The sequence below is a fragment of the Hipposideros armiger genome, unplaced genomic scaffold, assembly GCF_001890085.2.
Source record: "Hipposideros armiger isolate ML-2016 unplaced genomic scaffold, ASM189008v1 scaffold_22, whole genome shotgun sequence".
NCBI lineage: Eukaryota > Metazoa > Chordata > Mammalia > Chiroptera > Hipposideridae > Hipposideros > Hipposideros armiger.
Window position 1 is genome coordinate 4,053,502 of NW_017731372.1, and position 25,811 is coordinate 4,079,312.

General features: G+C 39.1%; 1 protein-coding gene across 5 annotated transcripts in view; it reads right to left on the minus strand.

Annotated features, from left to right (window-relative positions):
- Positions 1-4,245: 4,245 nt before the first annotated feature.
- KCNK2 (potassium two pore domain channel subfamily K member 2) overlaps positions 4,246-25,811 on the minus strand; it is a 107,615-nt gene continuing 86,049 nt past the window's right edge. For 3 of the 5 annotated variants that reach the window (XM_019635425.1, XM_019635423.1, XM_019635428.1), the window contains one exon: positions 4,246-6,464. In XM_019635425.1, coding sequence (XP_019490970.1) covers positions 6,147-6,464 — 318 coding nt within the window. In that variant the 3' untranslated portion in view covers positions 4,246-6,146. Of the gene's footprint in view, positions 6,465-24,103; positions 24,233-25,811 lie in introns of those variants that run through there. The other 2 variants (XM_019635424.1, XM_019635426.1) reach the window with 2 other exon arrangements.

Genomic DNA, 25,811 nt, shown 5'->3' on the forward strand with positions numbered 1-25,811 from the left:
ACTGATGGCCCTTCTCCCTTTCCTAACCTCAGCCTTCCAGGTCCATGCAAAGGCAAGTCTTTTGCTCCGGGCTCTGCGGCATGGAGGCTGCTCCCTCAAGAGCTGCATATCACTGTCTTACCCATGCCTGCCATCTCCTAGAGAGCAGACATTTATTTGGCTTCGTATTCCTAGTGATTGACACTAGAAAATCACTCTTGAAAAATGCTGACTTGGTAAACCATGATCAGGGTAATATTTTGCGCATACAATGTAATCATGGGAGAGATTCATACATGTGGCTGATCTTCTCGTATATATCTAGACCTTGGCAACATTAAACTTCCTCAGGGCATGCGTAAACTCTTGAACTGCTGCACCTAACAGAAACAAGATGAGTTTAGTTGGATGTCTTGACAGTATCTTAATGCTATTATCTTTTCAACTCTGAAATATTTGGGCATGATAAAATTTGAATCTGGACCAGACAGGGCCACCTTCTGATGCTCATTTAAAATTCTTAAGAAACATCCAGAAACATACTAACAGTCTAATGCAATACTATTTAAAAGTCTAAAGCATTTTTAAAACAAAGTAGATAGTATGATAAAAATTGTCTACATATTGCTCTCTATTAATTAGATAGTGTAAAAAAGGATGTATCTAAAAAGGCAGAAAAGAACTGAATGAAAACCAGTGTTTATTCTAAGAGTTAATTTCAAAATTATACCATGTAAGTGACTAACAGTCTCGGTTGGATACAGTTCTAAATGTGCCTAATAATGGATTTCTTCCCAGAGTGCTTATAAATTTGTTTAAGCATGAAAAAGCTGAATTTTACTTGGCAAGGATAATAAACGTGCATTTAGCTTTCTACTAATAAAAGGCATCCATTTACTAGTATTAGCAAATACGTTTTGCAATGAATTTCTAAACAAATTTTCCAGACTAGGTTATAATTGAAAATCTATTGTGAGCCAAAATTTGGAAATAAAAATAGTGGAACCCTTGCTTATAAGGAGTAAGAGTGTATAATAATGACAAATAAACTGTTAAGTCATCTAAAGAACTGACTTTGACTTTTTTATACACAGTAACTAGTACCAGCTTGTCAGCTAATAAAAGAAATGATTACTGTTTGTATCCCATTTACTACTAAGCCAGTAGAAAAGAACAGATAAATATTTGTGCAACTGAGAACATTTGAGATGCTTATACATAAGGATCCTTCAGATGGTTACAACAGTTAAATTCCAACTTTTATCTTCATTTATTTGTTTGTCATGTATTTTTGGAGCATCTGCTATATGTACTTTGCTAGTGTCTGGAAATAACACAGTACGTTAAAGCAAATGAATTATGTTCTAGTGGGAAAGACAGATAATAATCAAATAAGAATGATGATGAATACCTAACCAGAGCCTAAGGGAAAGGGACATGGTTTTTATAGAGCATATTATAAAGGTACCTGAATTGGTATCGGGTAAGGCTTGTCAGAGAAAGTGATACTTGAGCTGGGTTTTGAAGGATGAGTAGGAGTTCGTTAGGTGAAAAAGGGTGAGGAGCAAAAGGAGAGTAAGGATTCTAAGCGAAGGGTACAACATCAGCGAGAGAAAAGAGAGCAATCCAGTGGGAATGGAATACAGAGCATTAGAGAGTGATACCAGATGAGTGAGGAAAGGATGGCATAAGGTAGGCCAATGAAGGTCATTTGAAGGATTCACTAAAAAAATGAACGACAATTTAGTGGCTATAAACTGGAAGGTAACACAATCAGATTTGCCTGTTAAAAGACCACACTATTCCATCAACGACAGGAGCAGAGAATAATATTGGGCTGTCAGAAAAGTCATGACAAATATTTTTTCTATGTTTTTTGTTGCAAAACTGTGTCATGACTATTTCGACCACCCAATACAAAAGGAATATAAAAGCAGTTAGTAGAAAGGGGTATAAGGGTGGTAGCTTGGATTAAGGTAATGGCTGTGTACAAATTCAAGACATATTCAGGATAAGTCAATAGGGCTTGGTGATAGGTGGGTATGGAGTTGAAGGAGAGACGAAAACATGAAGGATTACTTGCTCAGCTAAATTGATAGTGGTGTCATTTGTTGAAATAGGTGACACCAAAGGAGGGGCCAGGTCTGGGGAAATATTAGGAGGGTCTTAGATACGTTGCGGTGCCTTTGAGAAGGGGAGATATATAATGGGAGTTAGTTAGATGGATATGGAGCTCAGAGGGGAATCCAAGTCTGAGTCCAAAAGAAAAAGAGTAAAGGTGAGGGCACTGAGGTTTTGGTGACTGTACAGAAATACTTTAGAAAAGAATGACAGATAAAAACTAAAAAGAAAAAAGAAAAACCAACACTTGTAAAACTGAGACAAGCAGAACTCAGTGAATGTATTTTATAACGCTAATACTAGGAAAATGATAAATGGTTTTATGAATAGCATAAATAGTAAAAACGGGGGTTTCATGAACGAATGGTGTTTAGTCAAAAGACCAGAATCCAAACTCTTGGTCATGGGACCTAGTCCTTGTCTTTTAGGAAGGGGTGGTTGAGATCTGGGTGGCGGAGCCTCACGTGTGAAACGAAAGCTGTGTACGCCTTCGAGAAGGCGTGGGAAGAAGGAAGCCTGTGGAGCTCATGAGCTTCCCCTTATTACTATGACCACAATAAGTTGCTCTCAAAAGTGACCATGTGACTCCATACCTACCGTTCTTGGAACCGACACATGAGCACGTGCCAGGCCAGTAAGTTTCACTATAAAGGACATTTAAGTCAACTCATGCTTACGCCAAAAATCACGTATTAATTTTAACGGAGTTATGAGTATTCAAATAGAGACATCTTTTACTTTATACAAAAGCAACTTTATACTCACACTTTAATAAAGGAATGCAAACCACAAATAAGTTATGATTTTACTAGACAGCAAACATCTTTAAAAAAGGAAAACAAAAATAAAAGTTGATCTAGGCCTCCAGTTCTTAGGCATCAATAGCTATCTCAAGTCTTCAGAATGTCTACATTTGTTTTCTGGGTTTTTATTAGGGTTTTTTTTGGTATTTCATCTAAAATTTCCCTTACTCTGTTTGAACATCTAGCCTTAAAATCAAAGAATTCTACAGATCTTTTACACAAAGTGAGGTGGGAATTGGTCTTTCTTATATGTCATGTGTTCCTTAGAATTTGAGAAACAAGGCCCTACACATTGCTCCATTCCTTTTGAAGGCCAGGACACAAATTATTCAATTCCCTCTTGGCTTTAGTAGTTTCACTTTTTACTGTATTGCAAGAATGTAATATTATTGAAAAATAGGGCATGTAACATGAACTACATAGCAAAGTATATAAATTTATGTAAGAAACTGAAAGAACTCCAAAATAACCACTTTTATGTTTAATAGCTAGTTGTAAGGTGGTTATCTAGAATCCATGTCTAAGATTTCAGATCAGATAATTCCTGATCTTTGCTGGTTCTAGTACTTAACTTTTTTTTTTTTTTTCAAATATCCTTCCAGGCAAAACTACTCACTCTTAAACTGGTCCAGTGAAAAAATAAACTCACTAGAAAACTCTAGGCTATGTCAGAATCATTGTCAATGTTTCTCTACAAGAAATAAACAAAATACAGCATGAGAAAACAAAATTGACATACTATGCATGCTTGAATAGATTTTTCCCAATCCTAAAGATAATGTTGGGGACCAGTTCTAGGATATTTACTGAGCATCAAGGTGCTTGGGAATGAATCAACAAATTTATGTAAGATATCAACAAGGTAGGTAGTCCAAACGTTGGGGGTATGAGGTCTAGATTAGTTTGCAACTACCTTCTTTAGGCTTCAACAACTAACAGAATATTTGTTTGTTTTTCTTACAAAACACAAGTGCCCTGTGTTTGGCATTGAGACTACTTCAGTGTCGAGACAAGGTCTAACAATGATAAAATAAGATACTGATACATCATAATTTAATAGAAACAACCTTGAGCTTATATTCTATTTAAAATATATTTCAAAAATGAAATTTCAGGTTATGTACGTTTGATGAACAGCTACCAAAGGAGAACATTGTGCACATTTAACAAGAGAGAACATTCTTGTATTTAACAAGAATAGGAGTCTTGCATCAAAAATATTTCTTGAATATCGTGAATGAAGGAGCCACAAAAATACTCAGCGTGAAAAGTGATATCTTGCAGGTCTACTTAGTCAAAATCTGGAAAATTCTCGGCAGCAAGCAGGAGACTCAGAAAATGCTGACTTTAATTACAAACTTTATTTGTCAATACAATTCACAGTTTATACATGGTGCAATCCACCATATGAACTTTCAGAACAGTTTTTGAGGAAGTGGGTGTAGCTTTCTTTCTAAAAGAGCCTGACTTTCTAAAATTTCAGTTAGAATTTTTTTAAGTTTATAAAAGTACCTTTAACAAGTTAACTGGATATTTACATTTTTAGCTTAAATTTAAATTTTGGAAAATAAGCATCTATTGTTTTTTGTTTTTTGATCCTGGGTTTACTTTTAAGACCATAATCAGAACACCATTTATTCAGATAACCCCCACCCCCACCCCAACAATAAAAGAAATGTTTTGCCATTATATTTAGGGAAATCATTTTCTTTCTGCATTAAAAAAATTATATATACAATGTACAGCAGATCTAGGTATGAAAATAAAAGAAAGAGTAGCAATCTATTAGGTGCCTTTACTGAATTTCTTTTGAATTTTGGAGACATCCAAAGGGTTATAGGACATACAATTAAACTAAAAAGGATTATAGCCTTTTCTATCTTAACAACATAGAAAGCTCTCAAGATGTAAATTGTGCTATAACAGCTTTTTCTCTAATGTCAGAGATGAGTTATGCCTGCAAATCTGCATTTTTCCATGTGCAAAGTCACAGTGATCCCAGTTTCAGCTTCTGCTCCCACACTCAGTGACAACTCTAGAGGTATGCCCACAGGAGGCTAGGCCTGTGCCCAGACCTGCCTGCGGGTTCACCTCCCCTCACTTGGCAAAAGTCACCAAGGAAAGAAAATCATTTAAGCCTTTCATACACCAAAAAGCAAATCAATGATGGCAGTAGAGTGTTTATTAGCAAATGCGCATTAACACACTGTTTTGCTGTCTTCTTTTCATCAGGATGCTAATTCACACCAGTTGTCTTAAATCACCTCCAATAATATCCATTTTTAACAGTTTTCTTCTCAGATTACTTTATATATATATATATAGATAGATAGATAGATAGATTTTCTTCTTCCACCTTTAAAAAATGTAGAGTTATTAATAAAGGATAAGTTCCAAATACTGCCAGGAACAAGGAGATTGGGAGCAGCCAATTTTACCGACCTGGTAATAATTACACTGGATATATGTACCATTGGTACCTGAGTCAAATAAATACTCAGAGGGGCCATCTCTGCACCTCATTTCTCTGCAGTGCCTTTAATGCTAAGGTTTCTGAGTGTTGCTTCAATGTCCGTCTAATTTGGCATCTGTTCCTTCTTCGGGCATCATCGCTTCAGTCATTTTACACACTGGTTTTCCAGCAAGGTATGGTATTCAAATGGGACTCATGGGGTGGAGGGCTGCAGGTGAGCCTACAGGTGGGGCGGGGAAGGACAAACCACACGTTAGCTAGAGAGGTTCCGTTTCTTCATAAGATAAGGCACTGACAGAAAATTTCTTAGGTAAAAGGCTGCATAAGAATTTCTTGCCATTTACAAAAAGAAATGTTGTCATCCATAAGTGGTCCATATCTAGGCTCAGTTAGGTAGACGCTGAAAAGTTAAGGACTGATCCCTCGAAGCTACATTATTACCAGAAATAATTCGAATTCATTCCGAAGCCTTATGGCACATTAGGGGAAAAAAAGGGAGAAAAAACAGTCTGGGCACAAAAAGGCATCAGACCTTGGCTTGTTTCGTTCCACTCATCAGAGAACGTGGACCGTTCAACAAGCATCATCAAAAAGAGAGTGCTGGCTCAGAATTCCAAAATCTCTTGATGGTAGATGACCATGATGGGTGTATCTATTTTTCCCCCCCTTTGGAGCTCATGCACAATTTAAAAAATGCTACCAGCAACAGTCCTAAAGAGCATATAGAGGTCCTCACCTATGGCTATGCCTATGGCTCTGCAAACACAGGGCTATTTCATGTTCTCTATAACAGCAATTTCCTCGCCTGCACAGTGTGGTGTCAATCCATTCAAATAGATACTTTCAGTTTTCAGTAAGGGAGGCAAGACCTCCCTCTCGCTCGCTAGGTGGTTCACGGACAGAGTCCTCCGACAAGGAGTCAGCTCCTGGTTGTGGTTCCCAGCCAGTTCCGCGGACAGCTTCCGCTTAATGGAGGTGGCGCGCTGGAACTTGTCATAAATCTCCACACTCAGCCGCCGCCTGGTTTCCTTGAACTCGGCTGTGACGTTGGCCGTCCACTCAGCAGCATGGGCTCTGAATTCTCCCACCTGGAGCGTGCACACAGCAAAAAGACAAAAGACACACCAACATGACAATCAGCATTTTGTGGGCTGCATTTTCTGATCGTTTTTTGTAATGGCGGGGGGGGTGAAGAGAGGACCACAGCCAGTTTAAATACTGGAGGTCTGGAAATTGATGCCATAAGACAAGATGTGCAGAGCAAAATTCCTTTACACAGAAATGCCTCTAAAGAGGAATGCATGAATGTAAACTCTATAAATCTAATTATATTGAAGGTACTAGAGGTGCTTGTTTTTTATACATGAATCCTGTCATGGAAACTTCTGATGCTGTCAAAAAAACAAACAAACAAAAAAACCCAACTCTTAACTTTTTAAAAGTTTGTGAGTTTGTCCACCCCACCCCCTTTGTAATTTCAAGAAGTATTTGGATATAGAAAAGGCAGTAGAAGCAGCAGGACAGAGAAAAGGCCTGGAAGGTGAACCCAGGTGACTTGGTTTGTTCTAATAGCACCCACGCTGTTTGCCCGGGATGTAAAAACTCAGGCTTAGAGAACAGAAATGGTGTGTGAAGGAACTTTATACCCAACCCCATATTGCTCATTTAGGAAATCTCTATTTACTGACTAAGCTATAAAATGTCTTGTTTTTTGCCTTCAGGGAATGCAATTGAGAGCTGGCAAGTCCATTTCAAGGCCCATTTTGGAGAACAAGTTAAGTCCATGGAATCGTTTCTCAGCGAATGCTTGTGGGATGAGTGAAGTCACTCAACCTGTCTGAGCTGCCATCTCCTCACCTGTAGAACAGGCACCTTCACGGTGCACACCTAACAGAGTGGCGGGGCTGATGTACCTCGCCTCCTGTGAGAACCTAGGAAGTTATCACTGTGTACGTCTCTTCTGAAGGTCAAGGAAAAAGATCTGGCCAAGGCCTAAGCATGTTGCACGTCTCCTCTGACCTCTTTAAAGATATGTTTGCACTCTTGTGACCTAAATAGAACAATGACTAACCCCCTGGGAAACTTTGATGATCCTTTTCTTAACCAACTACAACTTAATAATCTAGAATAGCTTCTAAAATAATCTCCTATTGTAGAACAACTCCCCCATGTCCCTCTATTGCTAGCACTTCTGCTTTCAGCTTGGGGAACCCCAATGAACTCATGTTTTAAGTGACATGGACTCCTCTTTGCCTCGCAAGCTCTGGGGGGTATGTCTGTTTATTTGTTTGTTTTGTTTTTATTGGCGGTGGTGTTGTTTTGCACCCTCTGTTGATTTTTGTTTTAAATTTTGATATGGGGAATGTAACTGATGGTTTCTGCCATGGTCTGAATGTTTGTCCCCCACCCCACCTCCTTCCCGCCAAATTCATATGTTGAATTCTAACCCCAAAAAGCATGGTATTATGAGATGGGGCCTCTGGGAGGTGATTAATTTGTGAGGGTAAAACCCTCATGAATGGAATTAGTGCTTTATAAGAGAGAGCTCCCTAGCCCCTTCTACCACGTGGCAACATAAGAAGTAAGAAGAAGGCTCTGGATATCAACCAGAAAGAATAATGCTGGAGCTATGATCCTAGACATCTAGCCACCAGAATTGTGTGAAATAAATCTTTGCTGTTTATAAGCTACCCAGGCTGTGGTATTTTGTTACAGCATCAAACTAAGTCAGTTTCTAAATATTTATGTTGATATATGGTCTGACAATTAAGTTCATGAACTTGTTGCAATGATGTTGCTAACCTTTTTTGATATCAGAGGGATTATTCATTATGCATTTGTACCAACTGGACAAACAGTTAACCAAGTTTATGATTTGGAAGTGCTGAAAAGGTTGCGTGAAAAAGTTAGACTACCTGAACTTTTTGCCAGTTCATGGCTCTTGCATCACAACAATGCACCAGCTTACAGGGCACTGTCTGTGAGGGAGTTGTTAGCCAGTAAACAAATAACTGTATTGGAACACCCTCCCTACTCACCTGATCTGGCCCCCAATGACTTCTGTCTATACCAGCGATTCTCAACCTTCCTAATGCCGCGACCCCTTAATACAGTTCCTCATGTTGTGGTGACCCCCAACCATAAAATTATTTTCATTGCTACTCTATAACTGTAATTTTGCTACTGTTATGAATCGTAATGTAAATATCTTTTTGTTTTCCGATGGTCTTAGGCGACCCCTGTGAAAGGGTCATTCAACCCCCAAAGGGGTCGCGACCCACAGGTTGAGAACCGCTGGTCTATACCCAAAGATAAAGGAAATATTCAAAGAAGACATTTTGATGACATTCAGGACATCAAGGGTAATTCGATGACGGCTCTAATGGCCATTCCAGAAAAAAAGAGTTCCAAAATTGCTATGAAGGGTGGACTAGGCACTGGTGTCGGTGCATAGCTTCCCAAGGAGAGTACTTTGAAGGTGACCATAGTGATATTCAGCAATGAGGTATGTGTCACTTTTTTCTAGGATGAGTTCATGAACTTAATTGTCAGGCCTCATGTATGCACATATGTATATTTTAGTATGATGTATACATGTACTTGCATAGTCATAGATGAATGTGTGTGTGTGTGTGTGTGTGTGTCCACAGAAAACAAAATGAAAACTGTTCAAATATCCCTGGAAGGTTGCACATGGCAGATCAACTCTTCCTCATCCCTTCATAATCACACACACACACACACACATATTTGATGATCTACTATTTATTTTAAAAAGGCCTCCCCCCCCCCCCCCCCCCCCCCCCCCCCCCCCCCCCACAAAAAAAAAAAGGCCCCCCCCCCCCCCCCGCTACTTGTATTGTCCTAACAAGAAATAATTGCTTGTTATCGGGTTCTGAAAAAAGCCAAGCTGGAGAAATGAGGCCTTTGTGGCACACATAATTGGCAAGATCAACCACTCCTTAATCACAGAGGCGACTTAAAGGGAACTGGCAGGAAAGAGGTGCTAAATTTACAGCAATGTAGCCTGAAACTTCTTACTGCTCCTGTAAGGGGCTCTGCCCCACTATACTTGGATAGAGAAGAGACTATTGGATGTATAATTCTGTTTTGCGGGGCCTCTCTGTGGTGGGAAACACTGAATCACTCCATACACATTGATAGATAACATGCACCCCCAGTCCCCAACAATTTGTATTATTTTTCTGTTTACCTCATTGTCTTTCTGTTCAGATCGAGTTTCTGAGTTCAAAGTCTATATTATATTCACTGGTGTATCTACAATCTCTAGTGTCTAATACAGAGAAGGCCCTGAGTAGAAACTTATTGAATTGCATTGAATTAATAAATGAACACTATAAAGTTTTGAAATAATACTTCTAATATAAAAAGTTAAGAGATTCAGTTGTTTCACTACCAGTTTCAATTTAATTTTAACAAACTCAACTTGCAGCACTCTTAAAGATTATTCTCAAGTACAAAAACAAGACCTGATTAATATGGTCTTAAACAAAAGTTATTTTTGAACATGTTATTAAATTCTCCTGGTTTGCACTACAAGCAGATAATCCTGAACAGTGTGAAATTTGCAGTTTCTAAGAAAACAGTAATTATTAATGAAAAATAAAAAATTCCAACTGACCTTTATTCTCACCTTATCAGTGATTTTATAAAAAAGGAATTAACTTGTTCTATTTAAGAAGTTAGAATTTTCTAAATGTAAAAAGACACATACTTATATACTTTTTTCTATGAGGAGCTTCTCCTAGTAGTAAGGTTAATGTAATAAAGGAAACAGGAAAGAATCCACATTTTTGTTTAAATAAGTGTTTGTGATTAGCATAAAAATCAGCTACTATATTCAATTTCCTCCCATATACAAGTAGTTAACCCAAAATAATCACCTGCCTAGTGGACATTGATCTGAGTTAGCTGTTAAATCATGGCTCAAGTCTTGGGGCACTCTTAAAATCAATGGACCTAAAATTAGGTCTATTCCGTTGGTTTTATTTTGGTTACCAGTCTTTTACTTCCATCAGCAGAAAGACTACTGACCTTCACAGGATGTGCCTCCCCTTACTCTTTGGTAATGGTCTGCTATTTTTTATCTTAAAAATGTCTTAATTCAAGTGTCAATCTATTTACTTGCTAATTTTTCTATCTCCTCTAACTAGAATGTAAGTTCTATGTATATCTTCAGCACCTGGAATATAGCTGGTTTGCAGCAGACTTCCAATAAAATACCTATTATATGAATGAACAGATCACTGAAAAACGCATGTTCTCTGTAATGTCACACCTCAATACCAATTAGCAATAGTGTAGCACACAGACTGCCAATTGTTTTTATTCCCTGTATACTAACCTTACTTTCTCCCTCCCCAATTTTGATCATCATTAATATTTTTACAAAAATGGTCTTATATTGGGTTGTCGGAAAAGGCATGACGTATTTTCTCTGTTTTTCGTTGCAAAAATGCGTCATGACTTTTCCAACAACCCAATATTAAACACATTGTTTGCAAGTGGCTTTTTCCCCTGTAACCAATTGTAGTCATTTTTCCCTGTTAGTACCCATTATTCTAGCTTATAGTTTATGTCAGCTGCCTCGCGTTCCACAGGATGATGCTACCATTGATGAACTTTTCGGTGTTTTTTGTTTGTTTGTTTATTTTGTTATTGATAATAATACTTCAGTAAATATTCTTGCACCCATATCTTTGCTAATGTGTCCAAGTAGTACTGGAATTGGAAATGCTGGGTCAAAACATATCAATATTTTTAGATTTTGAGAACACTGATATTTCCATCCAGTCAGTGTTTTCAGACTCAGGGTTTGCAGTAGCCCAATAATTTTTCTTTCTGGACACTTAGGTAACCTCTGTCTTTTCAGCGCCAAAAAAAAAAAGAAAAATCTGATTATTGGCATCTGCATAGAAAATGCTTTAAACATTTTAATAATTGAAATTTGAAGTTTAAGTGGTCACGATAACTTAGACAAAGAATAAAAACCTTCCGTAGACTTGATCTGAGTTTTCTAGAGAAGCAAGTTTCACAAAGTCACCATAATCTCTCAGGATGCACTAATGACACTCAACGAAGCTTTCTGTAGAGCCAAGCGCTTCTACAAACTAGTGATACCTGCAAATTAGAAAAAGGCCAAATGCAAGGAAAGCTCAGACTTGTCTGAGTCCATAAACTTTAATTTCTTATTTTTAATTGCTCTCAATCTTGGCAGAGGCTGGGAATCTTATCCACTTTTGAGGACATTTTTTTTTCTAATTTCTTTAGCATTCCACAAGGGCAGGAAGGTAACCTCTGGAGGTCATAAGGCCTGCAGCTGAAAAAGTCAGAAAACAAGGGGCAAAGGTTAATTGATGTGGAGAGGGGGGACGAGAGCCTCCAGTTCCAGCTCTATCACTCATATTCTGGGTGCCCACAGGTAAGCAATTGTACATTTTGGGAACTTCAGATTCCTTACCTATAAAATCAGGATAATAATAATCTATTTCACAGGAGAAGCAAGTGATATATGTGTGTGTCCTTAAAATGTAAAGGACTACACAATTACTGATTATGATGATGAAGTTGGTGATGATGATATGGCTTTGCCATAGGTACTTTAAGAGCTTAAAGTAGAGTACCAGATACAAAATAAGTGATATAGAATTTTAAAACGGGACACTTACCCCTGGAATATAATTCACAGGTTCTAAGAATCCTGTGGCAGTATGGCCTGGGGTCTCTTTGCATGTCTCACCATAAATGCAACAGAGTGCCTAACCCCTGAGTTATGCAGATCATTAAGTCATGAGGTGTTTTGAGCATGTTAAAGGTATAGGTACATAAAAATACAGCTGAACAACCATCCTGGCCTGACACATTGGGTGATGTTGCTATCGTTTTGTTCTTCAGTCTAGTTGTGGAGGACGATGCTTCACTGGCCCAAGTTGGCACCATCATTGTGCTCTTCCCGGGTGAGGCAGATCAGTCGCCAGCTTCTGGATGGCTGCTCACTGCGGCTGCTGGCCGCTCACGCTGGCTGCTTGCTACACACGGTAGCCCTTGGCAACCCACTGCAGCAGGGGCTGCAGCCTATGCTGTCGCCGGTGACTCACGGCAGCCCAGCTCCAGGTTGAGCTGTTGTTCAGCATCTTAGCTATAGAGGGCAGTGTCACTGGCCCTCATGTGAGATCCGAACCGGGGTCCTCTGGCATCCCAAGCTAGCTCTTAACCAATGCGCCACTCGGCAGGCCCCAAAATGATAATTTATTTAATTGTTATAACAACTCTGTGGAGAGTATTCTATTATGTCCCTCATTTCATAGGAGAAAAAACTGACGCTAGAGAGGTTAAAAAACTTAAGACACACAATGCATATGTGGTGGAGCCGGGATTCAAACTTGGAGGCGTCTCATCTGTATGACTTCAGCAGCCTCCTAGCTAGTCTTGCTGACGTAAGTCCATCTCCCATAAATGCATGCTCCACACAGCAGCCAGCATGCTCCTCAATAAACACTAATTGATCGAGTACTTATCCTTGCATAACACCATTCAATTGATTCCCATTTCACTTAGGATAAGTCCAAACTCTAAAGTGGCCCATATGTTCTAGGGTCTACCTACTGTTTCAGCCTCAATTCTAACAACCATCCCTCTCAAAATCTCCTCTTGGAGGCCATTTTGAACATTTATTTCCTCAAGCGTGCCAACCTTTCATCTGCCTTCACTCATTCTCAGAACACTGTTTCTCAGTCCTTCTCTAGTACGCTTCCTACTCATCCTAAACTAGTCACCCTCGTGAAGCCATTCCCTGACCCCCTGGATGACATCAGGGTCATTGGCTATTTGTATCTACAGTACTCTGTACTTCCCCAGCACAATTTATTACAACTACTAGTTTAATCGCTTTCCTAGCTCCACATCTGCCATAGCCTACTCAGTATTCCTAGAACCTAGAAAAGTGTACACAATGGTAATTCAAGAATGAATGAATGAATGAGTGAATGGCAGACATATCACTCATGTTTTGGTTCCATACTCCAGTAAAAGGAGTCCACTTCCTAACAAACTCTGATGGGATATTCTGTTCCTCTCAGGAGGGCGACGCAACCAGGTTGATTCATAGTAAAGGCTTGAAGTATGTTTCCCCAAACTTTTTAGTCTTTGCAGAGCCTCCTCACCATTCTAAGAAGCCTATGTTGCCACTAATGTCTCATCCTCAAAGTAAAGAAGGTCACACCTGTTGTACAAGCCTTTTCAACCTGATTTCCTTGTCTTTTCCTTCTCCCTAACCTTTTTCATCGTTCTCACCACTTTGCATGACCAACCTCTATAGAACCTGGGCTTCACCGTCCTTATAGGATGTAACTTTTAAAGTTAAAAGAGGATTATTAACACTTGCATCTAGAACAGGGATTCGGCAAACTGCGGCTCGCGAGCCACATGCGGTGCTTTGGGTACGTTCCATCTCAAAAGTTTGCCAACCCCTGGAAGAGCCAACTCTGTTCCTCATAACAAATTAAAAAAATATATTTTTACATAATCGCCATTATGTGAATAAAATCCTTTAAAATTTTTATAAATGAAACTATGATAGGTTTATTTTCATTTTCAGTTTTATTTCAGAGCCACATGTATATACCCAAAGAGCCGCATGTGGCTCGTGAGCCACAGTTTGTTGACCCCTGGCGGCTCTTCCATCTCAAAAGTTTGCCGACCTCTGATCACTAACATAGAAGAATCACTAACATATTTGTTAGTAACTATGAACACTTATGAAGCATACGATACCCTTTCAAGGTAGCCAAGTCTCACGATTACAGAGGCCTAACATTTGCCTGTCCAATAGTGGTTCCACACCCTATAAACCTCAGGGTCTCTAAGTATCTCAGGTAATTCCAAGAAGGCCCTTGAAATGGTAGCAATATCATTTCAAAACAAGTACTTCCCATATTCTAATGCTTTTAGGGCAATTTTCCTAAATCACATAAGATTGATAGGATGGCCGAAGAAAGATGTTAAGTTCACTCTTCTAGAAACTTGCAATTTATGAACTTTACAGGAAGCTCATTTGTACCCATAAAAAGTATTTATCGCTCCACTGACTCCAATCAGCCAACTACAGAGCCGATTTCTTGAGGGTGAGGATCAAGTTCACGCTTCCTTCTCACCCGCTCCACATTTCAGCAACTTGAACAGTGATTTGCGTAAAGTAATTAATACGTACAATGAGTTTAATCTTCCCAAGTAGGTGGTAAGCTTACTGACAGAGACTAGACATCCTATTTATTTGTTCTCCTCATAAAAGTACTGAACATGGTCATTTGAATAAACGAAACTAGATTCCTGCATACTTTCTGACTGATGAGTGACCACTGACTGGCATGCCTTCTTCCTGTACAAACACTCTCAGTGCCTCTCATATGAAGGTGATATTTGCATAAGTTCTACATCACTGTGTAGTGGTACGGCCTGAAGAGAAAGCAATTTATAAACCAATTTAATAACCACTAAAATGTTCATATCCTTTGATAAAAGCCAATAATCCATAGACATTTATTCTGGGCAAGGATTTCCACCAAAGGAAAAAGTAAGTATGTAAGAAGTTAATCTCTGAACCTTATTTTAATAGCTGAATATTGAGATTAACAAATGTCATTTATGAAATCTGTGTTTATGAGAAGTCAATCAGCTATAGAAACTATTTTCTACTATTAAGATTGTGATAAGTGATAAAATATAAAATTATATTTTTATTCTGATTATAACTATATAAAATAATGAATGCATATAGGCTAGGATACTAAAAGTATCTAAAACTGGAAACTGGATTTTGACAATCACTTGCTGAATAGACATTATGTACCAGGCTCTGGGCTTGTTGCTTTCTTGAGTTGCAGACATTTTGGAGTGTTTTATTTCCTTTAAAAATCTCCCCTTACTGATGATATAATATTATCTGTGCAGATTCTGTGTGTTGCATACCCAGCCCTGAATCAACCTTGTGAAGGCAGAATTTTCTATGGAATGCAATTTATTTGTTCAACACACATATCAGATGTAGATTGCAATTGCCTGTGAGCGTTTTTCTTATCCAGATATCAAAGTAAAAAAATATATATATCTTGAAGGCATCTTTAATGTTTAATGTTATCTAGACAATTAAAAAAAATTGAGAATCAACAAAATGAAAAGGCAACCTAAGGAATGGGAGAAAATATTTTCAAATCATATATCTGATAAAGGGATAATATTCAAAATATATAAAGAACTCATACAACTCAACAGCAAAAACAAAAAATTCTGATTAAAACATAGGCAGAGAATCTGAATAGGCATCTTTCCAAAGAAGACATACAGATGGCCAACAGGTACATGAAAAAGTGCTCAACATCATTAATCATCAGGGACATGCAAATCAAAACCACAAGGAGATATCATGTCACACCTGTTAGAATGGTTATTATCAACACGGCAAGTGTTGGAGAAGATGTGGAGAAAAGGGAACCTTTGTGCACTGTTGGTGGGAATGTAAATTGGTGCAGCCATTATGGAAAACAGTATAGAGGTCCCTCAAAAAATTAAAAATAGAACTGCCATATGATCCAGGAATTCCACTTCTCAGTACTCAAAAAGATATATGCAGCTCTATGTTCACTGCAGCATTATTAGCCAAGATGTGAAAACAACCTAAGTATTCATAGATGGATAAATGGATAAAGTAAATACATACAATGGAATATTATTCAATCATAAAAAAGAATGAAATCTTGTCATTTGCAACAACGTGGATGAAACTTGAGGGCATTATGTGGAGTTAAATAAACCAGAAAGAGAAAGACAAATGCCACATGACCTCAATTATATGTGGAATCTTAAAAAAAAAAAACAACCACAAGCTTATAGACACAGAGAATAAACTGATGGCCACCAGAAGTAGAGGCTAAAGGGGTGGGTGAAATGGGTGAAGGGAATCAAAAGGCACAGAGTTCCAGCTATAAAACAAATAAGGCATGGGGATTTAATGTATGTACAGCATGGCTAATGTATGTACAGCATGGCAACTATAGTTCATAATACTGTACTGCATATTAGGAAGTTGCTAAGAGTAGACCTTAAAAGTTCTCATCACACACACAAAAAAATCTACAACTGTATATGGTGATGGATATTAACTAGACTTGTTGTGGTGATCATTTTGTGACATATACAAATATCAAATCATTATGTCATACACCTGAAACTAATATAATGCATGTCAATTATACTTGAATTTAAAATTTTTAAAAAATAAACTCTAAAAAAATGATTGAGACTGTTTGAGTCAATATTTCTGAATCAGGGCCAGGCAAGTGGCATGATGGTTAAGAGCTGGCTTGGGATGCCAGAGGGCCCCAGTTCAGATCCCACATATGAGGGCCAGTGACACTGCCCTTCACAGCTAAGATGCTGGACAACAGCTCAAGCTGGAGCTGGGCTGCTGTGAGTCGCCGACGATGGTGTAGGCTGCAGCCCCTGTGGCAGTGGGTTGCCATGGGCTACCATGTGTAGCCAGCAGCCAGCAGAAGGGCCAGCAGCTGCAGTGATCAGCTGTCCAGAAGCCGGCAACTGATCTGCCTCGACTGGGAAGAGCGCAATGATGGTGCCAACTTGGGCCAGTGAAGCAACGTCCTCCACAGCTAGACTGAAGAAAAAAATGACAGAAACTTGTCTGTTCCCCTTTCCCCAATTCCCCAGCGCTGTTCCCATCCCCCAATTCCCCAATTTAAAAACAAAATTCTGAATCATAGCTCTAATTTACTCAAATATAATTCATTATACTTTACACCTAGGTGTGATTAAGGATAATTCCCTGCCCTGATTTTCATACTTGTTAATGATTTCATTTCTGAGAGTCTCCTGGTCTCTACCCCAGGTCAATCTTCATTGGAGTAGTCATTTCTTAGTGACAGGAAGTGTAACATTATCTAAAGAGCATTTCAGTGTTCTCAATTTGAAAAAAAATTTTTTAATTGCAGGTCTTTTAAATACTTGGTGTTTACCAACTGCATTTCTAAGATTATTTTCCTCCCAACAACTGTGCAAAATGTCAGCTACATGTTTTACCAAGAGAGTGAAGCTGATTTGTAAGGAGCAGTACTTCCTTATACCTTCTTTTTCCCTCTGATCTGTTTCTGAGCAGGCTTCTGTGTCAGGAAGACATAATCCTGCCCTGACTTTTGATAAGAGAGTGAATTCCAAGGTGTGTGTTATCTAAGAGTGTCTGCTCCAAATGGCAAAAATCGCTGTCTCCTACCAGCTGGGGTTACCTGAAATAACACTGTTGAGTATTAGCTAATATGCAAGAGGCTCTATGATTTTAAATCACGCTGTCTTATGAGTCCTGTTTTCTATAAAATTCAACACTCACCAACATGTTGACGATTATTTCATTTTAAATCTGCTACCTAATGTATCTAGATGAACCTGTGAAATCTATCCAATTTAGAATAATTCTAACTTAAATTTTGGTTTTTGATCATTAAGAGATGAGTAATAATCAAAATTTGCTAATATTCTAAATTGTCCACTTCCAAAGATGAATATCTCTGCAACATTTTTTTTTCAAATTATTTGCAGGCAGCTACTTCACAGTGGAAATTTATAGTATGATTTGGAAATTTGGCAATAGCAACTCTGCCAGTTCTCCGTGACAAGATAGCAGTTCAAGTTTTCTCTCTCAAAGCACCTTCCACTGCTCATTTCCCTTGAATCACTCTCTTTCTGTTCTTACATCATGTTCAAGGCCATCTGAAGTCCTACAATATTTGCTAGTCATTTTCTCCCTATAAATCTCACTCTGCCTTATTTATATTTTCTATTCTAATTGGCTTTAATTTCCTTCTCCTGTAAACCTCAATTAACTATGAATAATAATCACTTGTTATAGGTAAGCCAGACCTGTTCACAGAGTCATGACTGGATAAGGAATTCCATCTGAAACTCTGTATGGTTTTGGTAAGATTTTTCCAACTACCAACAATCAAGTCAAGTAGACTCCCCCTATTGGCAGTTTCGATTTCATGGCTTCAATCACACAGCGTCAACCAAGGTCCGAAAATATTAAATGGAAAATTCCAGAAAGAAACAATTCATAAGTATTAAATTGGGCACTGTTCTCAGTAGCGTGATGAAATCTCAAACCATGCCTCTCAGGACGTGAATAGGCCCTCAGTCCCAGGTATCCACACTGTGTATGCTCCCGCCCATTGGTCACTTAGTAGCCATCTTGGTTTTCAGATCAGGTCAACCATCTTGGTATCGCATTGCTTGTGTTCAAGTCACCCTTATGTTACTTAATAATGGCCCCAAAGTGCAAGAGTAGTTTAAATTTTATCATAGGTCTGCATGCATAGGGAAAAAAAACCCAAAACATAGTATATGAGAGTTCAGTACTATTCATGGTTTCAGGGATCCAATGGGAGTCTTGGAACATATTCCCTTTGGATAAGGAGGGGCTACTATATTGGATAATACTTGGAAGAGCTTCAATTTTTCTTTTTTTTTTTTTAAAGATTTTTATTGGGGAATTGGGGGGATGGTAACAGTGCTGGGGAATTGGGGGAAGGGGAACAGACAAGTTGCTGTCGTTTTGTTCTTCAGTCTAGTTGTGGAGGACGTTGCTTCACTGGCCCAAGTTGGCACCATCATTGCGCTCTTCCCAGGCAAGGCAGATCAGTCGCAGGCTTCTGGACGGCCGCTCACTGCGGCTGCTGGCCGCTCACGCTGGCTGCTGGCTACACATGGTAGCCCATGGCAACCCACTGCCACAGGGCTGAAGCCTACGCCGTTGCTGGCAAATCATGGCAGCCCAGCTCCAGGTTGAGCTGTTGTTCAGCATCTTAGCTGTGGAGGCAGTGTCACTGGCCCTCATATGTGGGATCCGAACCGGGGCCCTCTGGCGTCCCAAGCCAGTTCTTAACCATCGCGCCACTCGGCCGGCCCTAATTTTTCTTTTAAAAATATTCTATTTATTGGCAGATTTAATCACTGTGTTTGATGTGGGCAGAATAACGTGGATCGAGAGCTTTTTCGCTAAAAGACATCTTTAAAAGAATCTGAAGCAAAGCTGAGCATTTAGGAATTAATAGCCACTAAGTATAATAATTTTGTTATCAGGAATAAAACTAAAAACGTTTTTCTCATGTTTGACCAATGCTTGGTCCCTTTGGACTGTGGGATTTTAATTTACTTTTCCCAGTGCTCAGATGCTTATATACCTTAATAACTTGAGGAAAGTTAAGTGTCAAAAGCAGGTAATGGGTTGAAACCATTCCTCTGGTTGAATCTGTAGAAATAATTTGAAGCCTACTTTGCATTCCAATTTTAGAAGTTGCCCAGACTATATATAATTCTTGATAATTATCATTAATTCATTTTCTTAAGTATTGACATTTCATTGTACTGTTGAACTGTGCTGTTAAAAAGAACAATTCAAATTATTCTTTTTACCGATCAGGTTAAAAAAAACTAAAAAAATTACTAAGTGCCACATTATCTTGACAGAACAGTACATGATGTTTTTCTTTGGTTTTCAGGAAAGTATATGTAATATTCATAAGGTCCCTTTAATCTAAACTGTTTTTTTAAAATTAGCCCTTTCTCCACTTCTTAATACTGTGCATATTAACATAATTATATAAATATTTTGCTTGTATGTGGAATCTAAAGAACAAACAAAGCAGAAACAAACTCAAAGATACAGAGAACATTTTGACAGTTGCCAGATGGGAGGGGGTTGGGGTGGTGAACAAGGGGAAGGAATTGAGAAGTACAAATTGGTTGTTACAAGGTACTCATGGCGATGTAGGGTATCACATAAGGAATATAGTCAATAATACTGTAATAACTATGTATGGTGTCAGGTGGGTACTAGATTTATTGGGGTGATAGATGGGAGGGGGATGGGGGTCAGAGTGAAAAGGTGAAGACATTAAGAAGTACAGATTGGTAGTTACAACATAGTCATGGGGATGTAAAATCAAGCATAGAGAATATAGTCAATAATATGGTAATAACTATGTATAGTGCCAGGTGAGTACTAGAATAGTTGGGGGGTGGGGGTGGTGTCACTTCTTAAATTATATAAATGCACCACGATGTTGTACACCTGAAATTAATATAAAATAATATTGAATGTCAACTGTAATTGAAAATTTAAAAAGGAGGGAAAGGTGAAGGGGAATAAGAGGTTTCAAATTTTCAGGTATAAAACAAATACATCATAGGGATGTAATGTACAGCATGGGGAATACAGTCAATAATATTGTGACAGCATTGTACAGTGTCAGATGGTTGCTGGACATATGGTGATCACTTCTTTAGGTATATAAATGTTGAATAACTGGTGTACGCCTGAAACTAATATAATATTGTATATTACCTGTATTTTAATAAAAATAAAAAGATTAAGTACAATAGTTTTAATACAAACGATGTCAAGAAAAAGAATACTTATATTAATACCATGATTTAAGATAATATCTTCTAACAATTTGAAAGTATTATATATCATGTTAACTACCTTAGTGATGAAAAATCAAACATTCACTTGTTGTACAGTTAACTCAACTTCTTAATTTTTGTCATTGTGACACATTGCCCTTGTGTCAATAAACATCCTTGAAATTCTCCCCACGGGTCTGCTATTGGGGTTACATTAACAATTGATTTTATGGAGGTCATCCAACTTATACAGCAGCCTACTGTACTAAAATTCATAAAACAAAATAAAATAATATATGTACTTTATATGAAATTTCACACACTCTTAAATGACTGAGTGATAGAAACTAGACATTGATCAGCATGATATGGAAACTTTATGATTGGGGTCGGGGGAGTAATCACCTGATTGTTGTTTAAGTTCTTAAAGGTATATAACTATAAGAAAAATAGCAAGTGAAAAGCAATAACTGAATGAAGGGGTGGGGCGACACCTTAAAAGCATTCTCCACAAACTATATTCATTACATATTTAATCAAATCCAAACATCTCATGCTGTTTCAAAATTTATTCAGGAAACCTAGATTCAATAATAGTTTACCGATAACTAAAGGGCATTTGATGTTCACTATGGGAATACAAAACCTGTTCACTGAAAAATGGTTTTGTTTCCTTTCCTCCTGCACTTTTCTTCCTAAGCACATCAGCCCCAAAGCAGTTAGGTGGAGCAGGACTGGGAGACATCAGAGTCCGGGGTTGGAGAGGGACCCCAGTGCCAGAGTGGAACGTCAGAGCTAGACCAGCATAAGGGGAGTACCACCCAAGGAGCGGCAGCCCAGTGTGGGGTGTCTGCCTGAGAGCAGTGAGGAGGGCACCCCACACAAGGGAGGCCCAGCAGGTAGCGCTGGAGACCAAGCATGGTGGGAGGGCAGAGCGGGGGTGGTGACAGCAGCAGTCATTCAAGCCTGGCTACATACAAGGAGATTGAGCAAACAATATAATGAGAATAATGGGAATCAAGTGTGTCGCTGTAACAGAAAGGAATTAAGGGCCGGCCGAGTGGCACGTTGGTTAAGAGCTGGCTTGGGACGCCAGAAGGCCCAGGTTTGGATCCCACATATGAGGGCCAGTGACACTGATCTCCACAGCTAAGATGCTGAACAACCGCTCAACCTGGAGCTGGGTTGCTGTGAGTCACCTGCGACGGCATAGGCTGCAGCCCCTGTGGCAGTGGGTTGCCATGGGCTACCGTGTGTAGCCAGCGGCCAGTGTGAGTGGCCAGCAGCTGCAGTGAGCGGCCGTCCAGAAGCTGGCGACTGATATGCCTCACCCAGGAAGAGCGCAATGATGGTACCAACTTGGGCCAGTGAAGCAACATCCTCCACAACTAGACTGAAGAACAAAACGACAGCAACTTGTCTCTGTTCCCCTTTCCCCAATTCCCCAGCACTGTTCCCATCCCCCCAATTACCCAATAAAATTTAAAAAAAAAAAAAAGGAATTAAAAATGCAGAAAACTAGAAGGAATTCTTATGCTGGATTGGGATTACAGATATCAGTATGAACTCATGGTTTTCAAGGAATATAAAGTAAATATAGATGGAAATAAATATATGCATGAATATAAAATATATTCCTTAGTTCTGTCTACTTGGAGTACCTGGGAGCAGTGACGACTCCATTAGCAACGGGCACCTAAATCTTTGTTTCTAAATACCACTATCCACTAAGAAAAAGTCTACAGCAGAAATCCATGAGTCTGAACTGATGTAAATAAATAAATAATAAACTGCGAGTTTAATGATGACAAGGACAACCATAAAATCTCAAAGTACCTACCCAAAAAATATGTATCAATTTCACAGGGAAATGAGTAACTCTACAGTGGATCAAGTTAACTTTTCCTTTAAACTATTTACCCTAAATCTAGCAAAATATTTAAGTCACACATACCAATGCTCAAAAATCCGATTCTGTAAGTAAACTCAAGGTGATTGTTTTCTAATTTAAAGCCATTAAATCCAGTTTGTATTCATGAAATGTAAGCGCAGTGAAAACTATTCCTAGCAGCGCCCTTATGTATTCTTTTTTTCTGTGAAAGTCAAAGGAAAAAGTGATTTAGGATTCTAGGGCTAAGCAGTCTCTGATCAGGTGCATTACCAGCATCAGTGTCACTGCAAGTTATACAAGGGCAGCTGGAGAGCTTTAGATCGTGAAGAGGAAGATGAGACATCGGTAATAAATTAGTGAGAAAAGAATAAGTCATCATTTTGTTGTTCTTTGTTACTGTCATTTTCGGAGGTTAATGTATTTATTTAGCTCTGATTATACGCTCTATCCATTTAAAAATATCTTTATTGTATTTAAACTCTGCACATGGAATGTGGGAGAAAAATACTCGATATGGTTTAAACAGAGCCAAGAAAATTACATTTCCAGCTTCTTGATCAACGGGGAAATTGCTTCCAGAAGTTTCTCTTCCAGAGTAAACTCTCCCATATAGCATTGCACAGGGATGGGTGGTCGGCATGTACAGTAATCCTCTGAAATAATTGATGACCCACGTGTAGCTGCTTACTCTGACACATTAGACGAAACGCAGGAAGGAGCCATAGAAATATAAAGCACAGAGATATTCTCCAAGAACTGCTCCAGATAGGGGAAGCGTACGTCACGGGAATTCACGCATTTACTTCACTGCCCTTGCAACTGGCCTTCCCCTCTTCTCCTTTCTAACTCTTTAAGATGAAATCCGTTAAGAAAATAAAATGTCGGGGAGAAAAACACAGTCTGTAGCATGAGCACAGAAGAAGTAGCATTGTTTAAAAAGAGCTTGCTGCCAGAGTTTCTTAGTCTATATTCTTTTTTTTTAATTTTATTTTATTGGGGGAATTTGGGGAAGGGGAACAGCTAAGTTGTTGTCCTTCAATCTTAGTTGTGAAGGGCGCAGCTAGCTCAGCTCCAAGTCCAGTCACCCGTCGGCAGCTCAGCTCAAAGTGCCGTGTTCAATCTTAGTTGCGGGTGGGGGTAGCCCACCATCCCATGCGGGTGTTGAACCAGCAACCTTGTTGTTAGGAGCACGTGCTCTTGCTAGGTGAGCCATCCTGCCACCTGTTGGCAGCTCAGCAGCAACTCAGCTCAGGTGCAGCTCACTGGCCCATGTGGGAATCGAATTGGCCACCCTGTTGCTCAGAGCTCGCACTCTTAACCAACTGAGCCACTCAGTCGTCCCCTCTTAGTCTATATTCTACAATATAGGCTATAATTTGTTTTCTGATCTTAGTCTACAGCTGTGCTGTCCACGTTGATGGCCACTCTCATTCTGGCTACTGGAGACTTCAAACGTGGCCAGTCTGATTTGCGATGGTGCTGAAATTATAAGTGACATAACAGATAGTGAAGTTTTCTTTCAAAAAAGCAAAATGTAAAATATCTCACTCATAAATGGTATATTATTCAAAATGACAATAGTTTGGATATAGTCAGTTAAATAAAATATATTATTAAAATTACTTTCATCTGTTTCTTTCCTTTTTTTCACTGAGGCCATCAGAAAAATGAAAGTTACCTGTGTGGCTTGCATACATGTTTTGCATTATATTTCTATTGGACAGCCTGGTCCATAGAACACCCTTTCACTGCCATCTTTAAATTGGACCACAAAGAATCACACTTTTAATCTTTTATGAATGTGAAAAAAAAACAAAACTTTCAGGAAAAAAAAAAGTAAAAGTGGTCATGCATTTTGGGAAAATCATGCAAAACCAGAAAAGTTCTCCCACTCGGTTTCAACAAGTGAAAGTAGCAGAGGGGGTCTAATAATACAAAATAGTCACTGCACATGATGCGAGTTCACGGCTGCCTCTCCCAAACCCAGTAAAGCGTTGCCAGATTAGTGAGTGCTACAGAAACACTCTTCACTGGGCAGGTCTTGCTCTTTCTTACACGCATGCCACTGTATTTCAATTCACTTGGCCAAACTACAATAGAATGAGGCTGCCTAAGGCACAGGAAGAAAAGATCGAAAATAAAAGAAGGGGCTGGTTCGTTTGTTGCTTTCAGTTTTATAATCCCACACCTGAGTGAAATCATAGAATTACACTTGAAACCTATATGATTTTACGAACCAATGTCACCCGAATAAATTTAATAAAAATTATTTTTAAGAGAGAAGGAGCCATGGAAATACTGAGACTGTGAAAGCAAGGCAGGCTAGCCTCTCACCCTGGAAGGGGGCAGCAGCTTACCCTGGGGGTCGTACATATGGGATCAGAGATGCTGTGAACATGTCTCCCCAGCTATGTCCACCGGTGGTTTATGGACTTAAGAATTTAGGGGAAAACAATGCCTCTGCGTGTTAAGGATAAAACGGAGGAAGTGTCCGTGGTGAGCGGAAGGTCCAATAACTATATTGTAACATCCCTTCAACAAATGCTTCTGAACAGTATCTGGAAAGGCAGCATGATGGGCACACACACCTCCCACCCCTTGCCTGCGGCCATCAGAGCTACCCAGAGCATCTGATTCACACTACGTACATAGTAAGGAACTCTACCAAGACAGACAATGAAATGGAACCCCTTCTCCTCCACTGCTTATCTCCTCAGGCAGGCTGACTTTCATACGTAGCACTTCTAATATCACTTGGTGCTTTAGAGAACATGATTTGACCTATTTTTTTCCCTGCATCCATTTAACAGACAGCTGTGTTCTAACGAGTTTCTATTATACCTTGAGCTGGCTAGTTTATGAAGCCTGTGTTACACTGAGTACTACAGGGGCAAGGAACATTCAGGAAGGGGAGAAACAGCAGGGGAGGAGCCACAGCAAATCCAAATGCCTCTCCAAGTATCTGGCCAGTCTTACTTATTATTTTTGATTGGATATTGGCTGCAAACCCAGCTTCATTACCGCTCACATTAAACCAGTGCTCAGAGATGGGGAGTGA